The sequence below is a fragment of the Anomaloglossus baeobatrachus genome, chromosome 8, assembly GCF_048569485.1.
Source record: "Anomaloglossus baeobatrachus isolate aAnoBae1 chromosome 8, aAnoBae1.hap1, whole genome shotgun sequence".
Classification (NCBI taxonomy): domain Eukaryota; kingdom Metazoa; phylum Chordata; class Amphibia; order Anura; family Aromobatidae; genus Anomaloglossus; species Anomaloglossus baeobatrachus.
This window is the reverse complement of record NC_134360.1, coordinates 194,517,592-194,540,880: the sequence shown is the minus strand read 5'-3', so window position 1 is coordinate 194,540,880 and position 23,289 is coordinate 194,517,592. Positions and strand designations below refer to the sequence as shown.

Sequence of the window (23,289 nt, the reverse complement as noted above, 5' to 3'; positions counted from 1 at the left end):
GCGGTGCGAGCCACATAAATCCGGAGAGCACGCACCAGATCTAGAGTATGCAGCGCTTTCTCAAAGCGATGAACAGGGGCCGGACAGAAGGAAGGCAAGGAAATATCCTGGTTAAGGTGGAAGGGAGAGACCACCTTAGGAAGAAAGTCCGGGGTCGGACGGAGAACTACCTTGTCTTGGTGAAAAAACAAAAAAAGGTGACTCCGAGGAGAGCGCAGCCAAATCAGAGACTCTCCTGAGAGAAGTTATGGCAACTAGAAAGGCCACCTTTTGAGAAAGACGATACAAAGAAACCTCCCTAAGAGGCTCAAAGGGGGGTTTCTGCAATACCATGAGGACCAAGTTAAGGTCCCAGGGATCCAAGGGCAGCCGATAAGGCGGAATGATGTGAGACGCACCTTGCATGAAAGTGCGGATCTGAGCCAGCCGGGCGAGACGCCGCTGGAACAGCACTGATAGAGCTGAGACTTGTCCCTTGAGAGAGTTGAGGGACAGTCCTAGCTGCAAACCGGACTGTAAAAAAGACAGAAGGGTCGGCAACGAGAATAGCCAAGGAGAATGGCTGGAAGAGCGACACCAGGACAGGAAAATTTTCCAAGTCCTGTGATAGATCTTGACGGAGGAAGACTTACGGGCCCGAGTCATAGTGGAGATGACTTCAGGAGGAATACCAGAAGCCGTCAAAATCCAGGATTCAAGAGCCACGCCGTCAATTTGAGTGCCGCAGAATTCGGGCGGAAAAACGGACCTTGCGAGAGCAGGTCTGGACGGTCCGGAAGATGCCACGGCATCTCCACTGACAGTTGGAGCAGGTCCGGATACCAAGCTCGCCTGGGCCAGTCCGGTGCAATGAGGATGACTCGACGGCCCTCCATTCTGATCCTGCGCAGGACTCTGGGCAAGAGAGCTAGAGGGGGAAAAACGTAGGACAGGCGAAACTGGGACCAGTCTTGAACCAGAGCGTCCGCGGCGAAGGCCTGAGGATCGTGGGAGCGAGCCACGTAAACCGGAACCTTGTTGTTGTGACGGGATGCCATTAGGTCCACGTCCGGAGTGCCCCACTTGCGGCAGATTGACTGAAACACTGCCGGGTGCAGGGACCACTCGCCACCGTCCACGGATTGACGGCTGAGATAATCTGCATCCCAGTTTTCCACGCCAGGGATGTGGACTGCGGATATGGTGGACGTGGAGTCCTCCGCCCATTGAAGAATGCGTTGGACCTCCAACATTGCCAGGCGGCTGCGTGTCCCGCCTTGGTGATTGATGTAGGCAACCGCTGTCGCGTTGTCTGACTGGACTCGAATGTGCATGCCCGCCAACAGGTGGTGAAAGGCTAGGAGAGCTAGAAGCACAGCTCTGGTTTCCAGCACATTGATTGAAAGGGCTGACTCGGACGGAGTCCAAGTGCCCTGTGCTCTGTGGTAGAGATGTACCGCTCCCCAGCCGGATAGGCTGGCATCCGTGGTGAGAATCACCCAGGACTGAGTCAGGAAGGAGCGCCCTTGGGACAGGGAGAGGTGTCGAAGCCACCACTGAAGAGAGTTCCTGGTCCGTGGCGACAGAGCCACTAACCTCTGTAAGGAGGAAGGACAGCAGCGGAGAATGTCCAGCTGCAGAGGACGCAGATGGAACTGGGCAAAGGGAACCGCCTCCATGGAAGCCACCATTTGACCCAGCACCTGCATCAGGCGCCTGAGGGAATAACGGCGGGGCCTCAGGAGAGAGCGCACCGCTAGCCGGAGAGACTGCTGTTTGATTAAGGGCAACTTCACAAGTGCCGGCAAAGTCTCGAACTGCATCCCTAGGTACGTGAGACTCTGGGTCGGAGTCAGAGTGGATTTGGGAAAATTGACAATCCACCCGAATTGGGCTAGGGTGGCGAGAGTGAGCGAAACACTCCGCTGACAGTCTGCGCTGGATGGACCCTTGACCAGAAGGTCGTCCAGATAAGGAAGCACTGCTAACCCCTGGAGGTGCAGGACCGCAATCACTGCCGCCATGACCTTGGTGAATACCCGAGGGGCCGTGGCTAACCCGAAGGGGAGAGCCACGAATTGCAATTGATCCTCTCTTATCGCAAAACGTAACCAACGCTGATGTGACACTGCGATTGGCACATGTAGATAAGCATCTCTGATGTCGATGGACGCCAGGAACTCCCCTTGGGTCATAGAGGCAATGACTGATCGCAGAGACTCCATGCGAAAATCCCGCACCCGGACATGCTTGTTGAGAAGCTTGAGATCCAGGATGGGCCGGAAGGTACCGTCCTTTTTTGGAACTAGGAAGAGATTTGAGTAAAAACCTCTGAACCGTTCCTGAGCGGGAACTGGGACAATCACTCCGTTTGCCTGCAAGGACGCCACGGCCTGCGAGAAGGCGGCGGCCTTGGAGCAGGGGGGAGTTGAGGGAAAAAATCTGTTTGGAGGGCTGGAAGAGAATTCTATCCTGTAGCCGTGAGATATGATGTCTCTCACCCACTGATCGGAGACTTGCTTTAACCAAGCGTCGCCAAAGTGGGAGAGCCTGCCACCGACTAAGGACGTGGCTGGAGCGGGCCGAGAGTCATGAGGAAGCTGCCTTAGTGGCAGAACCTCCTGCGGTCTTCTACAGACGCGCTTTTGGGCGCCAGTTGGATTTCTGATCCTTGGCTGAGTTAGCGGACGAGGCGGAAGGCTTAGAGGATGACCAGTTGGAGGAACGAAAGGAACGAAACCTCGATTGATTCCTACCCTGGGCGGGTTTCCTGGTCTTGGTTTGTGGCATGGAAGTACTCTTCCCGCCAGTAGCCTCTTTAATGATTTCATCCAGCTGTTCACCAAACAGCCGTGAACCAGCAAAAGGGAGCCCAGCAAGAAACTTCTTGGAAGAAGCATCTGCCTTCCACTCTCGAAGCCACAAAATCCTGCGGATAACAAGAGAATTAGGTGAAGCCACCGCAGTGCGGTGAGCAGCCTCTAGCATGGCAGACATGGCATAAGATGAAAAAGCTAAAGCCTGAGCAGTTAAGGCAACCATCTCAGGCATAGATTCCTTGGTGTGGGAATGCATCTCCTCTAGAGAAGCAGAGATGGCTTTGAGAGCCCACACTGCTGCAAAAGTCGGGGAAAACGCGGCCCCTGCAGCTTCATACACAGATTTGGCCAGAAGGTCAATCTGACGGTCAGTGGAATCCTTAAGTGAGGTGCCGTCAGCCACCGACACAACGGTCCGGGCTGAGAGCCTAGACACCGGAGGGTCTACCTTTGGGGAGTGAGACCACTCCTTGACCACCTCAGGTGGAAATGGAAACCGGTCATCAGAACCACGCTTTGGAAAGCGTTTGTCAGGGCAGGCCCTGGGTTTGGTCACAGCGGTCTGAAAACTGGAGTGGTTAAAGAACACACTCTTCACTCTCTTAGGCGAGGTAAACTGATGTTTTTCTGCCAAAGAGAGTTGCTCCTCTGACACTGGCGGATTGAGATCCAGCACAGAATTAATAGAAGCAATCAAATCACTAAGATCTGAGTCACCCTCAGAGAAATCGATGGGATACATAGCCTCCGAGCCCCCAGTGAGGGCATCCTCCTCATCTTGAGAGTCAGCTCTTGAGACAGAGCCGTGGGATGGGGAGGGGGAGGAAACCCTGCGCCTTCTCTTAGAAGGACGGGGTCTGGGATCAGATGATGAATCCTCCGTGAGCTCTGATGGACAGAGGTCAGAGGATAGGAGTTCTCTGTTAAGAGTATTAGAGGCACCCTGTGAGGGGGGCTGATGCATATTCATCAAAGTCCTGGACAAAAGTCCCATGGACTCAGCAAATGACTGGGATATGGACCTAGAAAAGGACTCTACCCAGGCCGGGGGTTCAATCACAGGTGCAGAAGCAGCCTGAGAGACCACTGGGCCTTGCTCCTTGTGTGAGACATGCTGCTGGTATACAGAGGTCCACAACCGGAGACCTGCTGTAGCTTACCAGACCGCTGAGCGCGGTGTTGTGTGCCCTCCAGATCCCGAAGCCCGGTCCCCCAGTGCGCAGCACCTCAGCAGAGATGCAGAATGCAGGATGTCCCAGAGCAGAGTGAACTCTGCCTGAGAAATGGCCGCCGGAGCGAAGAGAGGGGGCGGGCCTAGGGGCGTTCCTATAAAAGAGCGGGAACTGGAGGGCTATAGAGACCTGCAGGGAAGGAGGGACGCCCCAGCAGTGGGAAGTGTCCCTCCCCTGTGTAGAACGGCCGCCGGGAGGAGCCGAACCTGTCCCTCTGCATGAGTGACATGCGAGGGCAGGAAAACGAAACTAGGCCTCCGGCGAAGCCGGGGCCTAAATTTAAGCGGCGAGGCCGACAAGCAGGCACCATCGGCGCGGTCTCGGGCAAAAGCTAGAGAACCCGCCGGAAAAGTTAAAAACAATCACATACAGCATACTCTCCCCTTACAATAAAGAACCGGGACCCCCAACATAAACGTCTCAGGTACTTAGCTGCTGAGACGCAGGGCCATGTCCCTGGGGATGAGCGCTCCGGTCCAACAGAATCCTCAAGGGGCTGTGGATGGAGACCGGACTCCTGCCAGGCATGGAGACCGTGCTGGCTCCCACTTCAAGCCAGAGCCCAGAAAGGATGGTGAAGGAGCGCGGCATGTAAGGCTTTCAGCCTTGTAAATCAACCTTAACAACACCGCCGACACAGTGGGGTGAGAAGGGACATGCCGGGAGTCCAGACATGGACCCGCTTTTCTTCAAACTCTTTCCAAAAGTCAAACAAATCAGATGAGAATGCATGTGTGGATGTATGACCTCCTGAACACAAAGCGATAAACTGGCTAGGACTGGCTACCAGGGGGTGTATAAGCTCAGAGGGAGGAGCTACACTTTTAAGTGTAATACTTTGTGTGTCCTCCAGAGGCAGAAGCTAAACACCCATGGTCTGGGTCTCCCAAAGGAACGATAAAGAAAATAATAATAATAATAATAATAATAATAAAAAATAATAAAAAAATCAAGCTCTTGATACATTAGATATCTATATCTAACTATCAGTTACCACAGATTTCTGCGATGCACCTTATATCACAATGAATGTTTGTTATCTGCAATGTTTGTTTTAGCTTCAGGAGATTATTATTGCTGGACAAAGTCGGCTAGTTTAGCACACTCTCTACTGTGATGAAGGCCTGCAACACAATTCCGTGCCGCCAGTATATGTTTGCCATGTTTTTACACATACCGGCGGCACGAGCACACGTGCACCAATGTTACCCTATGGTAATAGGCACACACACGTAAAGCCACCCGGACCGTGTGTCCGTGTGGAGCATACTTGTGCCCATGTGCTCCACACGTAGACATGTCAGTTTTTCTCCGGCATCATGGGTGTCACACAGAACGCATAAGGACCACACGGATGTGTTCCGTGTGACACGCACCGGAGAAAACACACGTCTGAGAAAAAAAAATCTCACAGATAACACACTGAGAACACACGTGTGCCATAAACACGGCTTTCGAAGGGCAATACGCACCTTTGACACGTCCAAGAAAAGAAGGGAATTTTGTTTACTTACCGTAAATTCCTTTTCTTCTAGCTCTAATTGGGAGACCCAGACAATTGGGTGTATAGGCTATGCCTCCGGAGGCCGCACAAAGTACTACACTTAAAAGTGTTAGGCCCCTCCCCTTCTGCCAATACACCCCCCGTGCTCCCACGGGCTGCTCAGTTTTGGTGCAAAAGCAAGAAGGAGGAAAAAATAATTATAAACTGGTTTAACTTCAATCCGAAGGAAACTCGGAGAACTGAAACCATTCAACATGAACAACATGTGTACACAAAAAAACAGGGGCGGGTGCTGGGTCTCCCAATTAGAGCTAGAAGAAAAGGAATTTACGGTAAGTAAACAAAATTCCCTTCTTCTTTTTCGCTCTATTGGGAGACCCAGACAATTGGGACGTCCAAAAGCAGTCCCTGGGTGGGTAAAATAATACCTCGTAAGAAAGCCGTAAAACGGCCCTTTCCTACAGGTGGGCAACCGCCGCCTGAAGGACTCGTCCACCTAGGCTGGCATCCGCCGCAGCATAGGTATGCACCTGATAGTGCTTCGTGAAAGTGTGCAGGCTCGACCAGGTAGCCGCCTGACACACCTGTTGAGCCGCAGCCTGGTGCCTCAAAGCCCAGGACGCTCCCACGGCTCTGGTAGAATGGGCCTTCAGCCCTGAGGGAACCGGAAGCCCAGCCGAACGGTAAGCTTCGATAATTGGCTCCTTGATCCACCGAGCCAGGGTTGATTTGGAAGCCTGTGACCCTTTACGCTGGCCAGCGACAAGGAAAAAGAGTGCATCCGAGCGGCGCAGGGGCGCCGTACGAGAAATGTAGAGTCTGAGTGCTCTCACCAGATCTAACAAGTGCAAATCCTTTTCACATTGGTGAACTGGATGAGGATAAATAGAGGGTAAGGAAATATCCTGATTGAGATGAAAGGGGGATACCACCTTAGGGAGAAACTCCGGAACCGGACGTAGAACCACCTTGTCCTGGTGAAAAACCAGAAAAGGGGCTTTGCACGACAACGTTGCTAGCTCAGACACTCTCCGAAGTGAAGTGACTGCTACTAGAAAAACCACTTTCTGCGAAAGGCGTGAGAGAGAAATATCTCTCATTGGCTCGAATGGTGGTTTCTGAAGAACCATCAGCACCCTGTTTAGATCCCAGGGTTCTAACGGCCGCTTGTAAGGTGGAACGATGTGACAAACTCCCTGCAGGAACGTGCGTACCTGTGGAAGTCTAGCTAGGCGCTTCTGGAAAAACACAGAGAGCGCTGAAACTTGTCCCTTAAGGGAACCGAGCGACAAACCCTTTTCCCGTCCAGATTGAAGGAAGGACAGAAAAGTAGGTAATGCAAATGGCCAGGGAGAAAAACCCTGAGCAGAGCACCACGACAGGAAAATTTTCCACGTCCTGTGATAAATCTTGGCGGACGTTGGTTTCCTAGCCTGTCTCATAGTGGCAATGACTTCTTGAGATAACCCTGAAGACGCTAGGATCCAGGACTCAATGGCCACACAGTCAGGTTGAGGGCCGCAGAATTCAGATGGAAAAACGGCCCTTGAGACAGCAAGTCTGGACGGTCTGGTAGTGCCCACGGTTGGCCGACCGTGAGATGCCACAGATCCGGGTACCACGACCTCCTCGGCCAGTCTGGAGCGACGAGGATGGCGCGGCGGCAGTCGGCCCTGATCTTGCGTAACACTCTGGGCAACAGTGCCAGCGGAGGAAACACATAAGGGAGCTGAAACTGCGACCGATCCTGAACTAAGGCGTCTGCCGCCAGAGCTCTGGGATCTTGAGACCGTGCCATGAACGTTGGTACCTTGTTGTTGTGCCGGGACGCCATGAGGTCGACGTCCGGCACCCCCCAGCGGCAACAGATCTCCTGAAACACGTCCGGGTGAAGGGACCATTCCCCTGCGTCCATGCCCTGGCGACTGAGATAATCTGCTTCCCAGTTTTCCACGCCTGGGATGTGAACTGCGGATATGGTGGAGGCCGTGGCTTCCACCCACATCAAAATCCGCCGGACTTCCTGGAAGGCTTGTCGACTGCGTGTGCCGCCTTGGTGGTTGATGTATGCCACCGCTGTAGATTTGTCCGACTGAATTCGGATCTGCTTGCCTTCCAGCCACTGCTGGAACGCTTTCAGGGCAAGATACACTGCCCGAATTTCCAGAACATTGATCTGAAGCGAGGACTCTTGCCGGGTCCACGTACCCTGAGTCCTGTGGTGGAGAAAAAACCGCTCCCCACCCTGACAGACTTGCGTCCGTCGTGACTACTTCCCAGGATGGGGGTAGGAAGGATTTCCCCTTCGACAATGAAGTGGGAAGAAGCCACCACCGAAGGGAAGCTTTGGTCGCCTGAGAGAGGGAGACGGTCCTGTCGAGGGACGTCGGCTTCCTGTCCCATTTGCGTAGGATGTCCCATTGAAGAGGACGCAGGTGAAACTGCGCGAAAGGGACTGCTTCCATTGCTGCCACCATCTTCCCCAGGAAGTGCATGAGGCGCCTCAAGGGGTGTGACTGGCCTTGAAGGAGAGATTGTACCCCTGTCTGTAGTGACCGCTGCTTGATCAGCGGAAGCTTCACTATCGCTGAGAGGGTATGAAACTCCATGCCAAGGTATGTGAGCGATTGGGCCGGTGTCAGATTTGACTTTGGAAAATTGATGATCCACCCGAAACTCTGGAGAGTCTCCAGGGTAGCGTCGAGGCTGTGTTGGCATGCCTCTAGAGAGGGTGCCTTGATCAACAGATCGTCCAAGTACGGGATCACCGAGTGACCCTGAGAATGGAGGACCGCTACTACAGTAGCCATAACCTTGGTGAAAACCCGTGGGGCTGTTGCCAGGCCGAATGGCAGTGCCACGAACTGCAGGTGTTCGTTTCCTATGGCGAAGCGCAAGAAGCGCTGGTGCTCTGGGGCAATCGGAACGTGGAGATAAGCATCTTTGATATCGATCGATGCAAGGAAATCTCCTTGGGACATTGAGGCGATGACGGAGCGAAGGGATTCCATCCGGAACCGCCTGGTCTTTACGCGTTTGTTGAGAAGTTTCAGGTCTAGGACAGGACGGAAAGACCCGTCCTTCTTTGGGACCACAAACAAGTTGGAGTAAAAACCGTGGCCCTGTTGATGAAGAGGAACAGGGACCACCACTCCTTCTGCCTTCAGAGTGCCCAGCGCCTGCAGAAGAGCCTCGGCTCTCTCGGGAGGCGGAGAAGACCTGAAGAATCGAGTCGGGGGACGAGAGATGAACTCTATCTTGTAACCGTGAGACAGAATGTCTCTCACCCAGCGGTCTTTTATTTGTGGCAGCCAGGTGTCGCAAAAGCGGGAGAGCCTGCCACCGACCGAGGATGCTACTAGAGGAGGTAGAAGTCATGAGGCAGCCGCTTTGTTAGCGGTGCTCCCAATGGCCTTTTTAGGACGTGACTTAGACCGCCATGCATCAGAGTTCCTTTGTTCTTTCTGAGACCTTTTGGACGAGGAGAATTGGGACCTGCCCGCGCCCCGAAAGGACCGAAAACTCGACTGCCCTCTCCTCTGTTGGGAGAGGTTCTGCTTGGGCTGGGGTAAGGATGTATCCTTTCCCTTGGATTGTTTGATGATTTCATCCAGGCGCTCGCCAAAGAGCCTGTCGCCAGAAATTGGCAAACCGGTTAAACGCTTTTTTGGAAGCGGAAGCTGCCTTCCACTCCCGTAGCCACAAGGCCCTGCGGACTACTACCGAATTGGCGGTCGCAACTGCCGTACGGCTCACAGAGTCCAGGACAGCATTCATAGCGTAAGACGCAATTGCCGAGGTCTGGGAGGTAATGGAAGCCACTTGTGGCGCGGCCGCTTCAATTTTCGCTTGACCTGCTGATATAGCTTGTAGCGCCCATACGGCTGCGAATGCTGGGGCAAAAGAAGCTCCGATAGCTTCATAGATGGATTTCATCCAGAGCTCCATCTGCCTGTCAGTGGCATCTTTAAGCGAGTCCCCATCTTCCACTGCAAGTATGGATCTAGCCGCCAGTCTGGAGATTGGAGGATCCCCTTTGGGACATTGAATCCAACCTTTAACCACTTCCGGGGGAAAAGGATAACGTGTATCCTTAAGGCGCTTAGAGAAACGCTTATCCGGACAAGCATGGTGATTCTGGATTGCCTCTCTGAAATCAGAGTGGTCTAGAAACATACTCTGTGTACGCTTGGGGAACCTGAAGCGAAATTTCTCCTGCTGAGACTCAGACTCCTCCGCCGGAGGGGCTGAGGGAAGAATATCCAGCAACTGATGAATGGATGCAATAAGATCATTCACTATGGCGTCCCCGTCTGGAGAATTAAGATTGAGAGCGCTCCCAGGATCAGAATCCTGATCAGCTGTTTCCGCATCATCAACCAGAGAATCCCCCCGCTGAGACCCTAAACAATATGATGTCGAGGGAAATTCTAAGCGGGCTCGCTTAGACGATCTGGGGCTAGGTTCTAAGTCCGAACCCTCCGTCTGGGATGTATGAGATACCCCGTGAGGACATTGTTGGTCCAACTGAGGGGGGTCAGGGAACAATGATTCAACAGAGTCCCTTTGCTGAGATACCGGTCTGGACTGCAAGGCTTCTAGTATCTTAGCCATAGTCTCAGAGAGTTGATCCTTAAAGGCTGCAAACTCAGTCCCCGTCACCTGGACAGTGTCAACAGGTGGCTCCCCCTGGGCCCCTCTTAGCAGAGGATCCGGCTGAGGAAGTGTCACAGGGGTCGAACACTGTACACAATGAGGGTCAGTGGAACCTGCCTGTAGCTGGGTCTTACATGCGGCGCAGTCAACATAATAAGCCTGTGTTTTGGCACCCCTGCCTTTTATGGGCGCCATGCTATAGTTTTCCCTGAGTAACACAATAGGGTATATAGCCAGAAAGAACTGTGCTCATACAGTGTAAATTATATACAGTACACAAATAATGTACCCATACAATACAGCACCATGGGGCTAGCACCACATGTGCTGTTTACCAGCCGCCTAAGCGGTTGTGAGGCCACCAGAGACCGTGTCTGGGTCTCCCATGAATATGTCCCTCTCTGCAGCGTCGGTGGAGCTGACAGGAATGGCTGCGGCGTCCTGACGAGCTGAGGAAGCTGTGGGCGTGGCCTAGAAAGAGCGCGAAACGGGCGCTCATACTGTGCACAGTGAGGGGAGTGGAGCATGTAAATCATACTCCAGCCCTCATTGCTGCTCGCTCCGTGCAGCGTCCCGCCCTTCCCCTGCCTGTCAGGGCTGAGGGCGGGAGAAAAAAAGGGAAACTAGGCCGCAATGAAGCCGGGGACTGTAGTAATAAACGCGGCCGCCGTAAAAGCGCGGTCGCGTGAAAGTCCCCGGCGAACTACAAGTCCCAGCCGCGCCGCAGTGTCCCGTGGCAACGGCGGTCAGTGCGGTAGCCCTTACATATAAACACACTCAGCGACGCTGAGTGTGTAATGGCACATATAGACCCGGTCAGCGCCGCGGTCCCCGGTGCACTAGCACACCCAGCAAAGCTGAGGTGATGCCGTGCGCGGTCCCCATAGGGATACAGAGTACCTTTAAGATGCAGGGCCATGTCCCTGAACGGTATCGGCTCCTATCCATCAGGCTCCACAGGAGTTGTGGATGAAGCCCGGTCTCAGTGCCTGGAGACCGATAAGATCCCACTTCACCCAGAGCCCTAAGGGGGATGGGGAAGGAAAAACAGCATGTGGGCTCCAGCCGCCGTACCCGCAATGGATACCTCAACCTTAACAACACCGCCGACAAAAGTGGGGTGAGAAGGGAGCATGCTGGGGGCCCTATATGGGCCCACTTTTCTTCCATCCGACCTAGTCAGCAGCTGCTGCTGACTAATCTGTGGAGCTGTGCTGTGCGTGTCTGACCTCCTTCGCACAAAGCAAAAAACTGAGCAGCCCGTGGGAGCACGGGGGGTGTATTGGCAGAAGGGGAGGGGCCTAACACTTTTAAGTGTAGTACTTTGTGCGGCCTCCGGAGGCATAGCCTATACACCCAATTGTCTGGGTCTCCCAATAGAGCGAAAAAGAAATGTGCTTTATGTTCACGGACGTGTGACAGAGGCCTAACAGCTCATTGTCTATAAACATTGTATATAGGGAACCTGGTGTGGGTGGGGTTAGCTTTCTGAGCTCTGCTACATGCTAAATCTAAAAACTGTGACTGCGTCAGAACCGCTGCACCCAGTAAACGTAGTGACACAATGTTGGATACAGGGTCTCTTTGCCTACATTATGTTGCTGTCAGATGAGGGAGCATAAAACCTGCTGACATTTTCACTTTAAATGGGTTATCCTATCTTCTGATAAAAGTCTGCAGCCACTCATTATTTGGTCATACATTCTCTTTAACACTAGAAGTCCCAGGAATTTTGAGCTCCATAGGGTTCCAATGGTAGAAATGTCAAAGGACCCCTCTCTGGGACTTCTAGTGTTAATCCCTTCCCAACATAAGACATACTGGTACGGGTGTGGCTCTGGCTGTATGGAATATACCCAACAGGTATCAGCTGTGTTATACAGCCAACACTTGCCACTAATGGGAAAGACCAGAAGGGAATTTAAATGGCCTCACTGTCATGATGCAATTGTTTCAGGACCCTTCTGTCTTCCCCACAACAATATATAATAAAAGGCCCTTGTTGATGCCATCTTTGTGCTCCTAAAGACTTCAAACAATAAAAAAAACCCAGTAATTTTCCAATATATTGCAATACTGTTTTGCTGTATACAGAACAAGTGATTGCAGGTTCAAATCCCCTAGGCGACTAAAAAATAAAGTAATAGTTTACTGTAGTATTTAAAAAAAAAAAAATTAAAAAAAAATTGAACAACGTGTAAAAGCTAAATAAAAGTAGTTGGTAAGGATTATTCCTAATGTTTGCTCCCTTCAATTGCATTCCATTGTATCCTATATTACACACCCTACTGGCTGTGTCAATATAGTACAAAACATTTATATACACATGCTCACGTGTTCATTGTATAGTCATGTATTATATGTTTCTGTAGCTCAGCTCTGCCAAGTACAATAGTGCATATCATCTGTACGTACCTAACCGTCTCACTGAGCTCATGCACTTGATGGGTATTACAGGCTAATTCCTTATTAGCAACCTGAAGCTTCTCCTCTGCGGCTTTCATATCTACTAGAGAAGATGACCTTTGTTTCTCAAGTTCAAGTTCTAATTTAGAGACCTGCAATAAAAATGTAGGCTTTAATAGGGACACTTGGTAATATAACTGAATAAATCTAGCATAGCCATATATATGATACGTATGTGAAGTGCTGTGGAATTAATAGCGCTATATGAGTGCGTAAAATAAATAAAATTTTACCAAAATAGTTTTATCATAAGTGCTATAAAGAAAAAAAAATATATATTTTTTTTATATGGGAATTATTGGTTAGCAATTCATGAAGGTCTACCTTGTGGGCAGAATTATTAGGCAAATGAGTATTTTGATCACATGATACTTTTTATACATGTTGTCCTACTCCAAGCTGTATAGGCTGAGATCCAACTACTAATTAAGTAAATCAGGTGATGTGCATCTCTGTAACGAGGAGGGGTGTGGTGTAATGACATCAACACCCGATATAAGGTGTGCTTAATTATTAGGCAACTTCCTTTCCTTTGGCAAAATGGGTCAGAAGAGAGATTTGACGGGCTCTGAAAAGTCCAAAATTGTGAGATGTCTTGTAGAGGGATACAGCAGTCTTGAAAGTGCCAAAGCGCGATCACCGAACAATCAAGTGTTTCATGGCAAATAGCCAAGAGGGTCGCAAGAAGTGTGTTGGGCAAAAAAGGCGCAAAATAACTGCCCATGAATTGAGGAAAATCAAGCGTAAAGCTGCAAAGATACCATTTGCCACCAGTTTAGCCATATTTCAGAGCTGCAACGTTACTGTAGGATCAAAAAGCACAAGGTGTGCCATACTCAGGGACATGGCCAAGGTAAGGAAGGCTGAAAAACGACCACCTTTGAACAAGAAACATAAGATAAAACGTCAAAACGTGGCCAAGAAATATCAGAAGACTGATTTTTCAAAGGTTTTATGGACTGATGAAATGAAAGTGACTCTTGATGGTCCAGAAGGATGGGCCAGAGGCTGGATCAGTAAAGGGCAGAGAGCTCCACTCCGACTCAGACGCCAGCAAGGTGGAGGTGGGGTACTGGTATGGGCTGGTATCATTAAAGATGAACTTGTGGGACCTTTTTGGGTTGAGGATGGAGTGAAGCTCAACTCTCAGACCTACTGCTAGTTTCTGGAAGACAACTTCTTCAAGCAGTGGTACAGGAAGAAGTTAGTATCGTTCAAGAAAAACATGATTTTCATACAGGACAATGCTCCATCACATGCATCCAACTACTCCACAGCGTGGCTGGCCAGTAAAGGTCTAAAAGATGAAAAAAAGAGAATTTTGTTTACTTACCGTAAATTCTTTTTCTTATAGTTCCGTATTGGGAGACCCAGACAATGGGTGTATAGCTTCTGCCTCCGGAGGACACACAAAGTACTACACTCAAAAGTGTAGCTCCTCCCTCTGAGCTTATACACCCCCTGGAGAACCAGATCTAGCCAGTTTAGTGCAAAAGCTGAAGGAGAATAGCCACCCACAAGTAAAAACAGAGCAAGAGCCGGAACAACCGGAGACTCTGTCCACGACAACAGCCGGTGATAACACGCAGAACAAGAAATTGCCAACAGGCAAAAGGGAGGGTGCTGGGTCTCCCAATACGGAACTATAAGAAAAAGAATTTACGGTAAGTAAACAAAATTCTCTTTTTCTTTATTGTTCCTATGGGAGACCCAGACAATGGGACGTCTCAAAGCAGTCCATGGGTGGGAATAAACAGAAAAACTAAGAAGTAGGCGGAGCCTAACTTCACAAATGGGCGACAGCCGCCTGAAGGATGCGTCTGCCCAAGCTCGCATCTGCCGAAGCATGAGCATGCACTTGGTAGTGCTTTGAAAAGGTATGCAGGCCTCCATAGCTTTATGGATGATCTAAATCATAACAAAAATATAAAACTCACATATAAATATGGTAGGGAGGTTGAATTTCTCGACATAAAAATTAGGGCCACAACAGAAGGGGAATTGATTACAGATGTATTCTGGAAAGAGACAGCAAATACGTTGCTACATGCAACGTCCTGCCACCCACAGTCTACAATAAAAGGGATTCCTGTCTCACAGTTCTTGAGGACTAAACGTATTTGTACAACAGAGGAAGATTTTAACAAACAGGCTAAGATTTTAAAAAAAAAAAAATCGCTGGGACCAAGGACGGCACAACCACATTGAACTTCACACAGGTTAGTAAGAGCTGCGCTGCACTATAATACTGCTCAGGAGAATTAACCCCGCCATGAAACTTTGAATTCACAACACTAATTGATAAGTTTGGGGAGACATTAGCAGCAGTATCTAAGTACACCTGTACACCCAGAAGGAGGTGGGAAAACAAAGTACTAAATGTAGTTACAGAGGCAGAAATATGCCAATAACAAACCAGTGCAGCATATAACCTATAACAGTGGTATTGGAGCAAGTCCAGCGTGAAAAAATTCTTTGTGACCTTGTTTTGCACATATGTATGTTAATGGAAAATGATTTTAATATTTTTGAAACTAATAAAATAATGATATTGAGGAAATGCACCATCCCAAGTCTCTAATTGTGGTATATATATGTATCAGGTGTGACTCCTACGTCAAGTAGGTGCAAAGCTAAGGATAAATGATGCAATTAGTCCAAGTGGCAGCCTGACAGACTTGCTGAGCCGTAAGCCTGGTGCCTGCAAGCCCAAGAGGCACCGACAGCTCTGGTAGAGTGTGCCTTGATCCCCGACGGGGGAGGCACCTGAGAACACTGGTAGGCATCCGAAATGGTCGACCTAATCCAACGGGCTAAGGTCGGCTTAGAAGCAGAGAGGCCCTTACGCCGACCTGTGGTTAGCACAAAAAGAGAGGTGCACCGCCTAAGAGCAGCGGTGCGAGACACATAGATCCGGAGAGCACGCACCAGATCCAGAGTATGCAGCGCTTTTTCAAAGCGATGAACAGGAGCCGGATAAAAGGAAGGTAGGGTAATGTCCTGGTTAAGGTGGAAAGGAGAGACCACCTTAGGAAGAAAGTCCGGAGTCGGACGGAGAACCACCTTGTCTTGATGAAAAACCAAAAAAGGTGACTCCGAAGAGAGCGCAGCCAAATCAGAGACTCTCCTGAGGGAAGTTATGGCCACTAGAAAGACCACTTTCTGTGAAAGACGAAACAAAGAAACCTCCCTAAGAGGCTCAAAGGGGGGTTTCTGCAAAACCGTGAGAACCAAATTGGAGGTCCCAGGGATCCAAGGGCCGCCGGTAAGGCGGAATGATGTGAGACGCGCCCTGCAAGAAGGTGCGGACCTGAGCCAGCCGGGCGATACGCCGCTGGAACAGCACTGACAGAGCCGAGACTTGTCCCTTGAGAGAGTTGAGGGACAGTCCCAGCTGCAGACCGGACTGTAGAAAGGACAGAAGGGTCGGCAAGGAAAAAGGCCAAGGAGGATGGCCGGAAGAGCGACACCAGGACAGGAAAATTTTCCAAGTCCTGTGATAGATCTTGGCAGAGGAAGACTTACGGGCCCGAGTCATAGTGGAGATGACCTCAGGGGAGATACCGGAAGCCGTCAAGATCCAGGACTCAAGAGCCACGCCGTCAATCTGAGAGCCGCAGAATTCTGGCGGAAAAACGGACCTTGTGAGAGAAGGTCTGGACGGTCCGGAAGATGCCACGGCACCTCTACGGACAGATGGAGCAGGTCTGGGTACCAAGCTCGCCTGGGCCAGTCCGGAGCAATGAGGATGACTCGACGGCCCTCCATTCTGATCTTGCGCAGAACTCTGGGCAAGAGAGCTAGAGGAGGAAACACGTAGGACAGACGAAACTAGGACCAGTCTTGAACCAGAGCGTTCGCGGCGAATGCCTGAGGATCGTGGGAGCGAGCCACGTAAACCGGAACCTTGTTGTTGTGACGGGATGCCATTAGGTCCACGTCCGGAGTGCCCCCCTTGCGGCAGATTGACTGAAACACTGCCGGATGCAGGGACCACTCGCCACTGTCCACGGTTTGACGGCTGAGATAATCTGCCTCCCAGTTTTCCACGCCTGGGATGTGGACTGCGGATATGGTGGACTTGGAGTCCTCCGCCCATTGAAGGATGCGTTGTACTTCCAACATCGCCAGGCGGCTGCGTGTCCCGCCTTGGTGATTGATGTAGGCAACCGCTGTCGCGTTGTCTGACTGGACTCGAATGTGCATGCCCGCCAATAGGTGGTGAAAAGCTAGGAGAGCCAGAAGCACGGCTCTGGTTTCCAGCACATTGATCGAGAGGGCTGACTCGGACGGAGTCCAAGTGCCCTGCGCTCGGTGGTGGAGACATACCGCTCCCCAGCCGGATAGACTGGCATCCGTGGTGAGGATCACCCGGGATGGGGCCAGGAAGGAGCGCCCCTGAGACAGAGAGAGGGGCCGAAGCCACCACTGAAGAGAGCTCCTGGTCTGTGGCGACAGCGCCACTAACCTGTGCAAGGAGGAAGGCCGCTTGTCCCAACAGCGGAGAATGTCCAGCTGCAGTGGACGCAGATGGAACTGGGCAAAGGGAACAGCCTCCATTGACGCCACCATCTGACCCAGCACCTGCATCAGGTGCCTGATGGAATAACGGCGGGGCCTCAGCAGAGAGCGCACCGCCAGTTGGAGGGACTGCTGTTTGATTAAGGGCAACTTCACAAGTGCCGGCAGAGTCTCGAACTGCATCCCTAGGTACGTGAGCCTCTGGGTCGGAGTCAGAGTGGATTTGGGCAGATTGACAAGCCACCCGAATTGGGCTAGAGTGGAGAGAGTGAGCGAGACACTCCGCTGACAGTCTGCGCTGGATGAAGCCTTGACTAGAAGGTCGTCCAGGTAAGGAATCACTGCCAACCCATGGAGGTGCAGAACCGCAACCACTGCTGCCATGACCTTGGTGAATACCCGAGGGGCCGTGGCTAACCCGAAGGGGAGAGCCACGAATTGGAAATGTTCCTCTCCGATTGCAAAACGTAGCCAACGCTGGTGTGAAACTGCAATTGGCACATACAGATAGGCATCTCTGATGTCGATGGATGCCAGGAAATCCCCTTGGGTCATTGAGGCAATGACTGACCGCAGAGACTCCATGCGAAAATGCCGCACCTGAACATGCTTGTTGAGAAGCTTGAGATCCAGGATGGGCCGGAAGGAACCGTCCTTTTTGGGAACTAGGAAGAGATTTGAGTAAAAACCTCTGAACCGTTCCCGGGCGGGAACCGGTACAATTACTCCGTTGGCCTGCAAGGATGCCACGGCCTGAGAGAAGGCGGCGGCCTTGGAGCAGGGGGGAGTTGACAGAAAAAAATCTGTTTGGCGGGCTGGAAGAGAATTCTATCCTGTAGCCGTGGGAGATGATATCCCGCACTCACTGATAGGAGACGTGTTGAAACCACGTGTCGCCAAAGTGGGAGAGCTTGCCACCGACTAAGGACGTTGCTGGCGCGGACAGATAGTCACGAGGAGGCTGCCTTAGTGGCAGCAGCTCCTGCGGTCTTCTGTGGATGCGCTTTTGTGCGCCAGTTGGATTTTTGGTCCTTGGCTGAGTTAGTGGACGAGGCCGAGGGCTTAGAGGATGACCAGTTGGAGGAACGAAAGGAACGAAACCTCGACTGATTCCTACCCTGGACAGGTTTCCTGGTTTTGGTTTGTGGCATGGAAGTACTCTTCCCGCCAGTAGCTTCCTTAATAATTTCATCCAGCTGTTCACTGAACAGCCGGGACCCAGAAAAAGGGAGTCCAGCAAGGTACTTCTTTGAAGAAGCATCTGCCTTCCACTCTTGAAGCCACAAGATCCTGCGGATAGCGAGGGAATTAGCCGAAGCCACCGCAGTGCGGTGAGAAGCTTCCAGCATGGCAGACATGGCATAGGATGAAAAAGCTCAAGCTTGGGAAGTTAAGGTAACCATTTCGGGCATAGATTCCCTGTCGAGGGAATGCATCCCCTACAGAGAAGCAGAGATGGCTTTGAGAGCCCACACTGCTGCAAAAGTCGGGGAGAACGAGGCCCCTGCCGCCTCATATACAGATTTGGCCAGAAGGTCAACCTGGCGGTCAGTGGAATCCTTAAGAGAGGTGCCATCAGCCACTGATACCACGGTCCGGGCTGAGAGTCTAGACACCGGGGGGTCTACCTTTGGTGAATGAGCCCACTCCTTGACCACCTCAGGTGGAAAGGGAAAACGGTCATCAGAACCACGCTTTGGGAAGCGTTTGTCAGGACAGGCCCTAGGCTTGGTCACAGCGGCCTGAAAACTGGAGTGGTTAAAGAACACACTCTTTGTCCTCTTAGGCGAGGTAAACTGGTGCTTTTCTGCCAGAGAGGGTTGTTCCTCTGATACTGGCGGATTGAGATCCAGTACAGAATTAACGGACGCAGTCAAATCACTAACATCTGAGTCACTTTCGGACAGATCAATGGGGCACATGGAGTTAGCCTCCGAGCCCCCTGTAAAGGCATCCTCCTCGTCCTGCGAGTCAGCTTCTGAAACAGAGCCGCGGGACGAGGAAGGAGAAGGAGCCCTGCGTCTCCTCTTAGAATGACGGGGTCTGGGACCAGATGATGAATCCTCTGTGAGCTCCGGTCCCGAGAGAGCCCTAGCAGCAGAGGCACCCTGTGAAGGGGGCTGATGCATGTTCAGCAAAGTCCTGGACAGAAGTCCCATGGAGTCGGCAAAAGACTGGGAGATAGACCTAGATAAGGATTCTACCCAAGCCGGGGGTTCAGCCACAGGAGCCGGAGCAGCCTGAGAGACTACTGGGTGTGCGATTCCAGGCTGAGGCATCGTCAGGTTAGAGCAGGCATCACAATGTGGATAGGTGCTCGGTTCAGGCAGTAAGAGCTTACATGCAGTGCATACTGAATACAGCTTTGGAGCCTTGCTCCTCGTGTGAGACATGCTGCTGGAGTGGGGGCTCTGCCAGAATGACCCCCAGAGAGTATATACAGAGGTCCACAACCAGAGGTTGTGGCTTACCAGACCGCTGGAGCGGTGTTGTGTGCCCTCCAGATCCCGAAGCCCGGACCCCCAAGCACCTCAGCAGGGATGCTGCAGACCAGTGCTGATCGCAGGGAAAACGCTGAGAAAATGGCCGCCGGAGCGAAGAGAGGGGGCGGGACTTACTCTGGGAGCGGGATCTGGAGGGCCATAGAGACTTACAGGGGAGGAGACATGTACTCAGTGAGGAGTGTCCCTCCCCTGTGCAGAACGGCCGCTGGGCGGAGCCGCGCTGTCCCTCTGCATGAATGACATGCGAGGGCAGTGAAACCGAAACTAGGCCTCCGGTGAAGCCGGGGCCTAAATTTGAGCGGTGCGGCCGGCGCGCAGGCATCATCGGCGCGGTTCTCAGGCGACAGCCAGAGAACCCGCCGGAAATGTCCTAAAACACACTCAGCACACTCTCCCACAACAATAAAGTACAGGGACCCCCAATATATAAACGTCTCAAGTACTTGGAACCCAGCGTCTCAGCAAGCTAAGTCCCTGGGGATGAGTGCTCCGGTCCAGCAGGATCCTGAAGGGCTGCGGATGGAGACCGGTCTCCTGCCAAGCATGGAGAACCGTGCTGGCTCCCACTTCAAGCCAGAGCCCAGGAGGGATGGTGAAGGAGCACGGCATGTAAGGCTCCAGCCTTGGAATCAACCTTAACAGCACCGCCGACACAGTGGGGTGAGAAGGGACATGCCGGGGGTCCAGACTTGGACCCGCTTTTCTTCAAACTCTTTCCAAAAATCAAAAATCAGATGAGAATGCATGTGTGGATGTATGCCTCCTGAACACAAAGCGATAAATTGGCTAGATCTGGTTCTCCAGGGGGTGCATAAGCTCAGAGGGAGGAGCTACACTTTTGAGTGTAGTACTTTGTGTGTCCTCCGGAGGCAGAAGCTATACACCCATTGTCTGGGTCTCCCATAGGAACGATAAAGAAAATAATGACATGGCCCCTTGTTCACCTGATCTGAACCCCATAGAGAACCTGTTGTCCCTCATAAAATGTGAGATCTACAGGGAGGGAAAACAGAACACCTCTCGGAACAGTGTCTGGAGGCTGTGGTGGCTGCACGCAATGTTGATCGTAAACAGATCAAGCAACTGACAGACTCTATGGATGGTCGGCTGTTGAGTGTCATCATAAAGAAAGGTGGCTTTATTGGTCACTAATTGTTTTTGGGGTTTTGTTTTTGCATGCCAGAAATGTTTGTTTCTAATTTGTGTGCAGTTATATTGGTTTACCTGGTGAAAATAAACAAGTGAGATGGGAATATATTTGGTTTTTATTAAGTTGCCTAATAATTCTGCACAGAAAGTTACCTGCACAAACAGATATCCTCCTAAGATAGCCAAATCTAAAAAAAATCCCACTCCAACTTCCAAAAGAAGGGAATTTTGTTTACTTACCGTAAATTCCTTTTCTTCTAGCTCCTATTGGGAGACCCAGACAATTGGGTGTATAGCTTCTGCCTCCGGAGGCCACACAAAGTATTACACTTTAAAAGTGTAACCCCTCCCCTCTGCCTATACACCCTCCCGTGCATCACGGGCTCCTCAGTTTTGGTGCAAAAGCAGGAAGGAGGAAACTTATAAATTGGTCTAAGGTAAATTCAATCCGAAGGATGTTCGGAGAACTGAAAACCATGAACCAAAAGAACAATTCAACATGAACAACATGTGTACACAAAAGAACAACCAGCCCGAAGGGAACAGGGGCGGGTGCTGGGTCTCCCAATAGGAGCTAGAAGAAAAGGAATTTACGGTAAGTAAACAAAATTCCCTTCTTCTTTGTCGCTCCATTGGGAGACCCAGACAATTGGGACGTCCAAAAGCAGTCCCTGGGTGGGTAAAAGAATACCTCGATAAAAAGAGCCGAAACGACCCCCTCTTACAGGTGGGCAACCGCCGCCTGAAGGACTCGCCTACCTAGACTGGCGTCTGCCGAAGCATAGGTATGCACCTGATAGTGTTTCGTGAAAGTGTGCAGACTAGACCAGGTAGCTGCCTGACACACCTGCTGAGCCGTAGCCCGGTGCCGCAATGCCCAGGACGCACCCACGGCTCTGGTAGAATGGGCTTTCAGCCCCGAAGGAAGCGGAAGCCCAGAAGAACGGTAGGCTTCAAGAATCGGTTCCTTGATCCACCGAGCCAAGGTTGACTTGGAAGCCTGCGAACCCTTACGCTGGCCAGCGACAAGGACAAAGAGCGCATCTGAACGGCGCAGGGGCGCCGTGCGAGACACGTAGAACCGGAGTGCTCTCACTAGATCTAATGAGTGCAAATCCTTTTCACATTGGTGAATTGGATTAGGGCAAAATGAAGGTAAGGAGATATCCTGATTGAGATGAAAAGGAGATACCACCTTAGGGAGAAATTCCGGAACAGGACGCAGAACCACCATATCCTGGTGAAAAACCAGGAAGGGGGCTTTGCATGACAAAGCTGCCAGCTCCGACACTCTACGGAGTGATGTAACTGCCACTAGAAATGCCACCTTCTGCGAAAGACGTGATAAAGAGACATCCCGCAGCGGCTCGAAAGGTGGTTTCTGAAGAGCCGTTAGCACCCTGTTAAGATCCCAGGGTTCCAGCGGACGCTTGTAAGGTGGGACCATGTGGCAAACTCATAGCAGGAACGTGCGGACCTGCGGAAGCCTGGCCAGACGCTTTTGAAAAAATACAGATAGCGCCGATACTTGTCCCTTGAGAGAACCGAGTGACAAACCCTTGTCCATTCCGGATTGAAGGAATGAAAGAAAAGTGGGTAAGGCAAAAGGCCAGGGAGTAAAACCATTATCAGAACACCAGGATAAGAAGATCCTCCAAGACCTGTAATAGATCTTGGCGGACGTTGGTTTCCTGGCCTGTCTCATGGTGGCAATGACATCCTGAGATAACCCTGAAGACGCTAGGAGCCAGGACTCAATGGCCACACAGTCAGGTTGAGGGCCACAGAATTCAGATGGAAAAACGGCCCTTGTGACAGCAAGTCTGGGCGGTCTGGAAACGCCCACGGTTGACCCACCGTGAGATGCCACAGATCCGGGTACCACGACCGCCTCGGCCAATCTGGAGCGACGAGAATGGCGCGATGGCAGTCGGACCTGATCTTGCGCAACACTCTGGGCAGCATCGCCAGAGGAGGAAACACATAAGGCAGTCGAAACTGCGACCAATCCTGAACTAATGCGTCTGCCGCCAGAGCTCTGTGATCTTGAGACCGGGCCATGAATGCCGGGACTTTGTGGTTGTGCCGTGACGCCATAAGATCGACGTCCGGCGTTCCCCAGCGGCGACAGATCTCTCGAAACCCGTCTGGGTGAAGAGACCATTCCCCCGCGTCCATGCCCTGACAACTGAGAAAATCTGCTTCCCAGTTTTCTACGCCCGGGATGTGAACTGCGGAGATGGTGGAAGCTGTGGCTTCCACCCACTGCAGAATCCGCCGGACTTCCTGGAAGGCTTGACGACTGCGAGTGCCGCCTTGGTGGTTAATGTATGCGACGGCAGTGGCGTTGTCCGACTGGATACGGATCTGCCTGCCCTCCAGCCACCGATGAAAGGCCAATAGGGCTAGATACACTGCCCTTATCTCCAGAATATTGATCTGAAGGGATGACTCTACCG

General features: G+C 51.6%; 1 protein-coding gene across 1 annotated transcript in view; it reads right to left on the bottom strand.

The window, feature by feature from the left end:
- The window catches only part of CCDC18 (coiled-coil domain containing 18), a 164,600-nt gene that overhangs the window by 32,977 nt on the left and 108,334 nt on the right, over window positions 1-23,289 (bottom strand). The window contains exon 18 of the mRNA XM_075322339.1: window positions 12,606-12,748. Within this exon, the coding sequence (XP_075178454.1) occupies window positions 12,606-12,748 (143 nt within the window). The remainder of the gene's footprint in view (window positions 1-12,605; window positions 12,749-23,289) is intronic.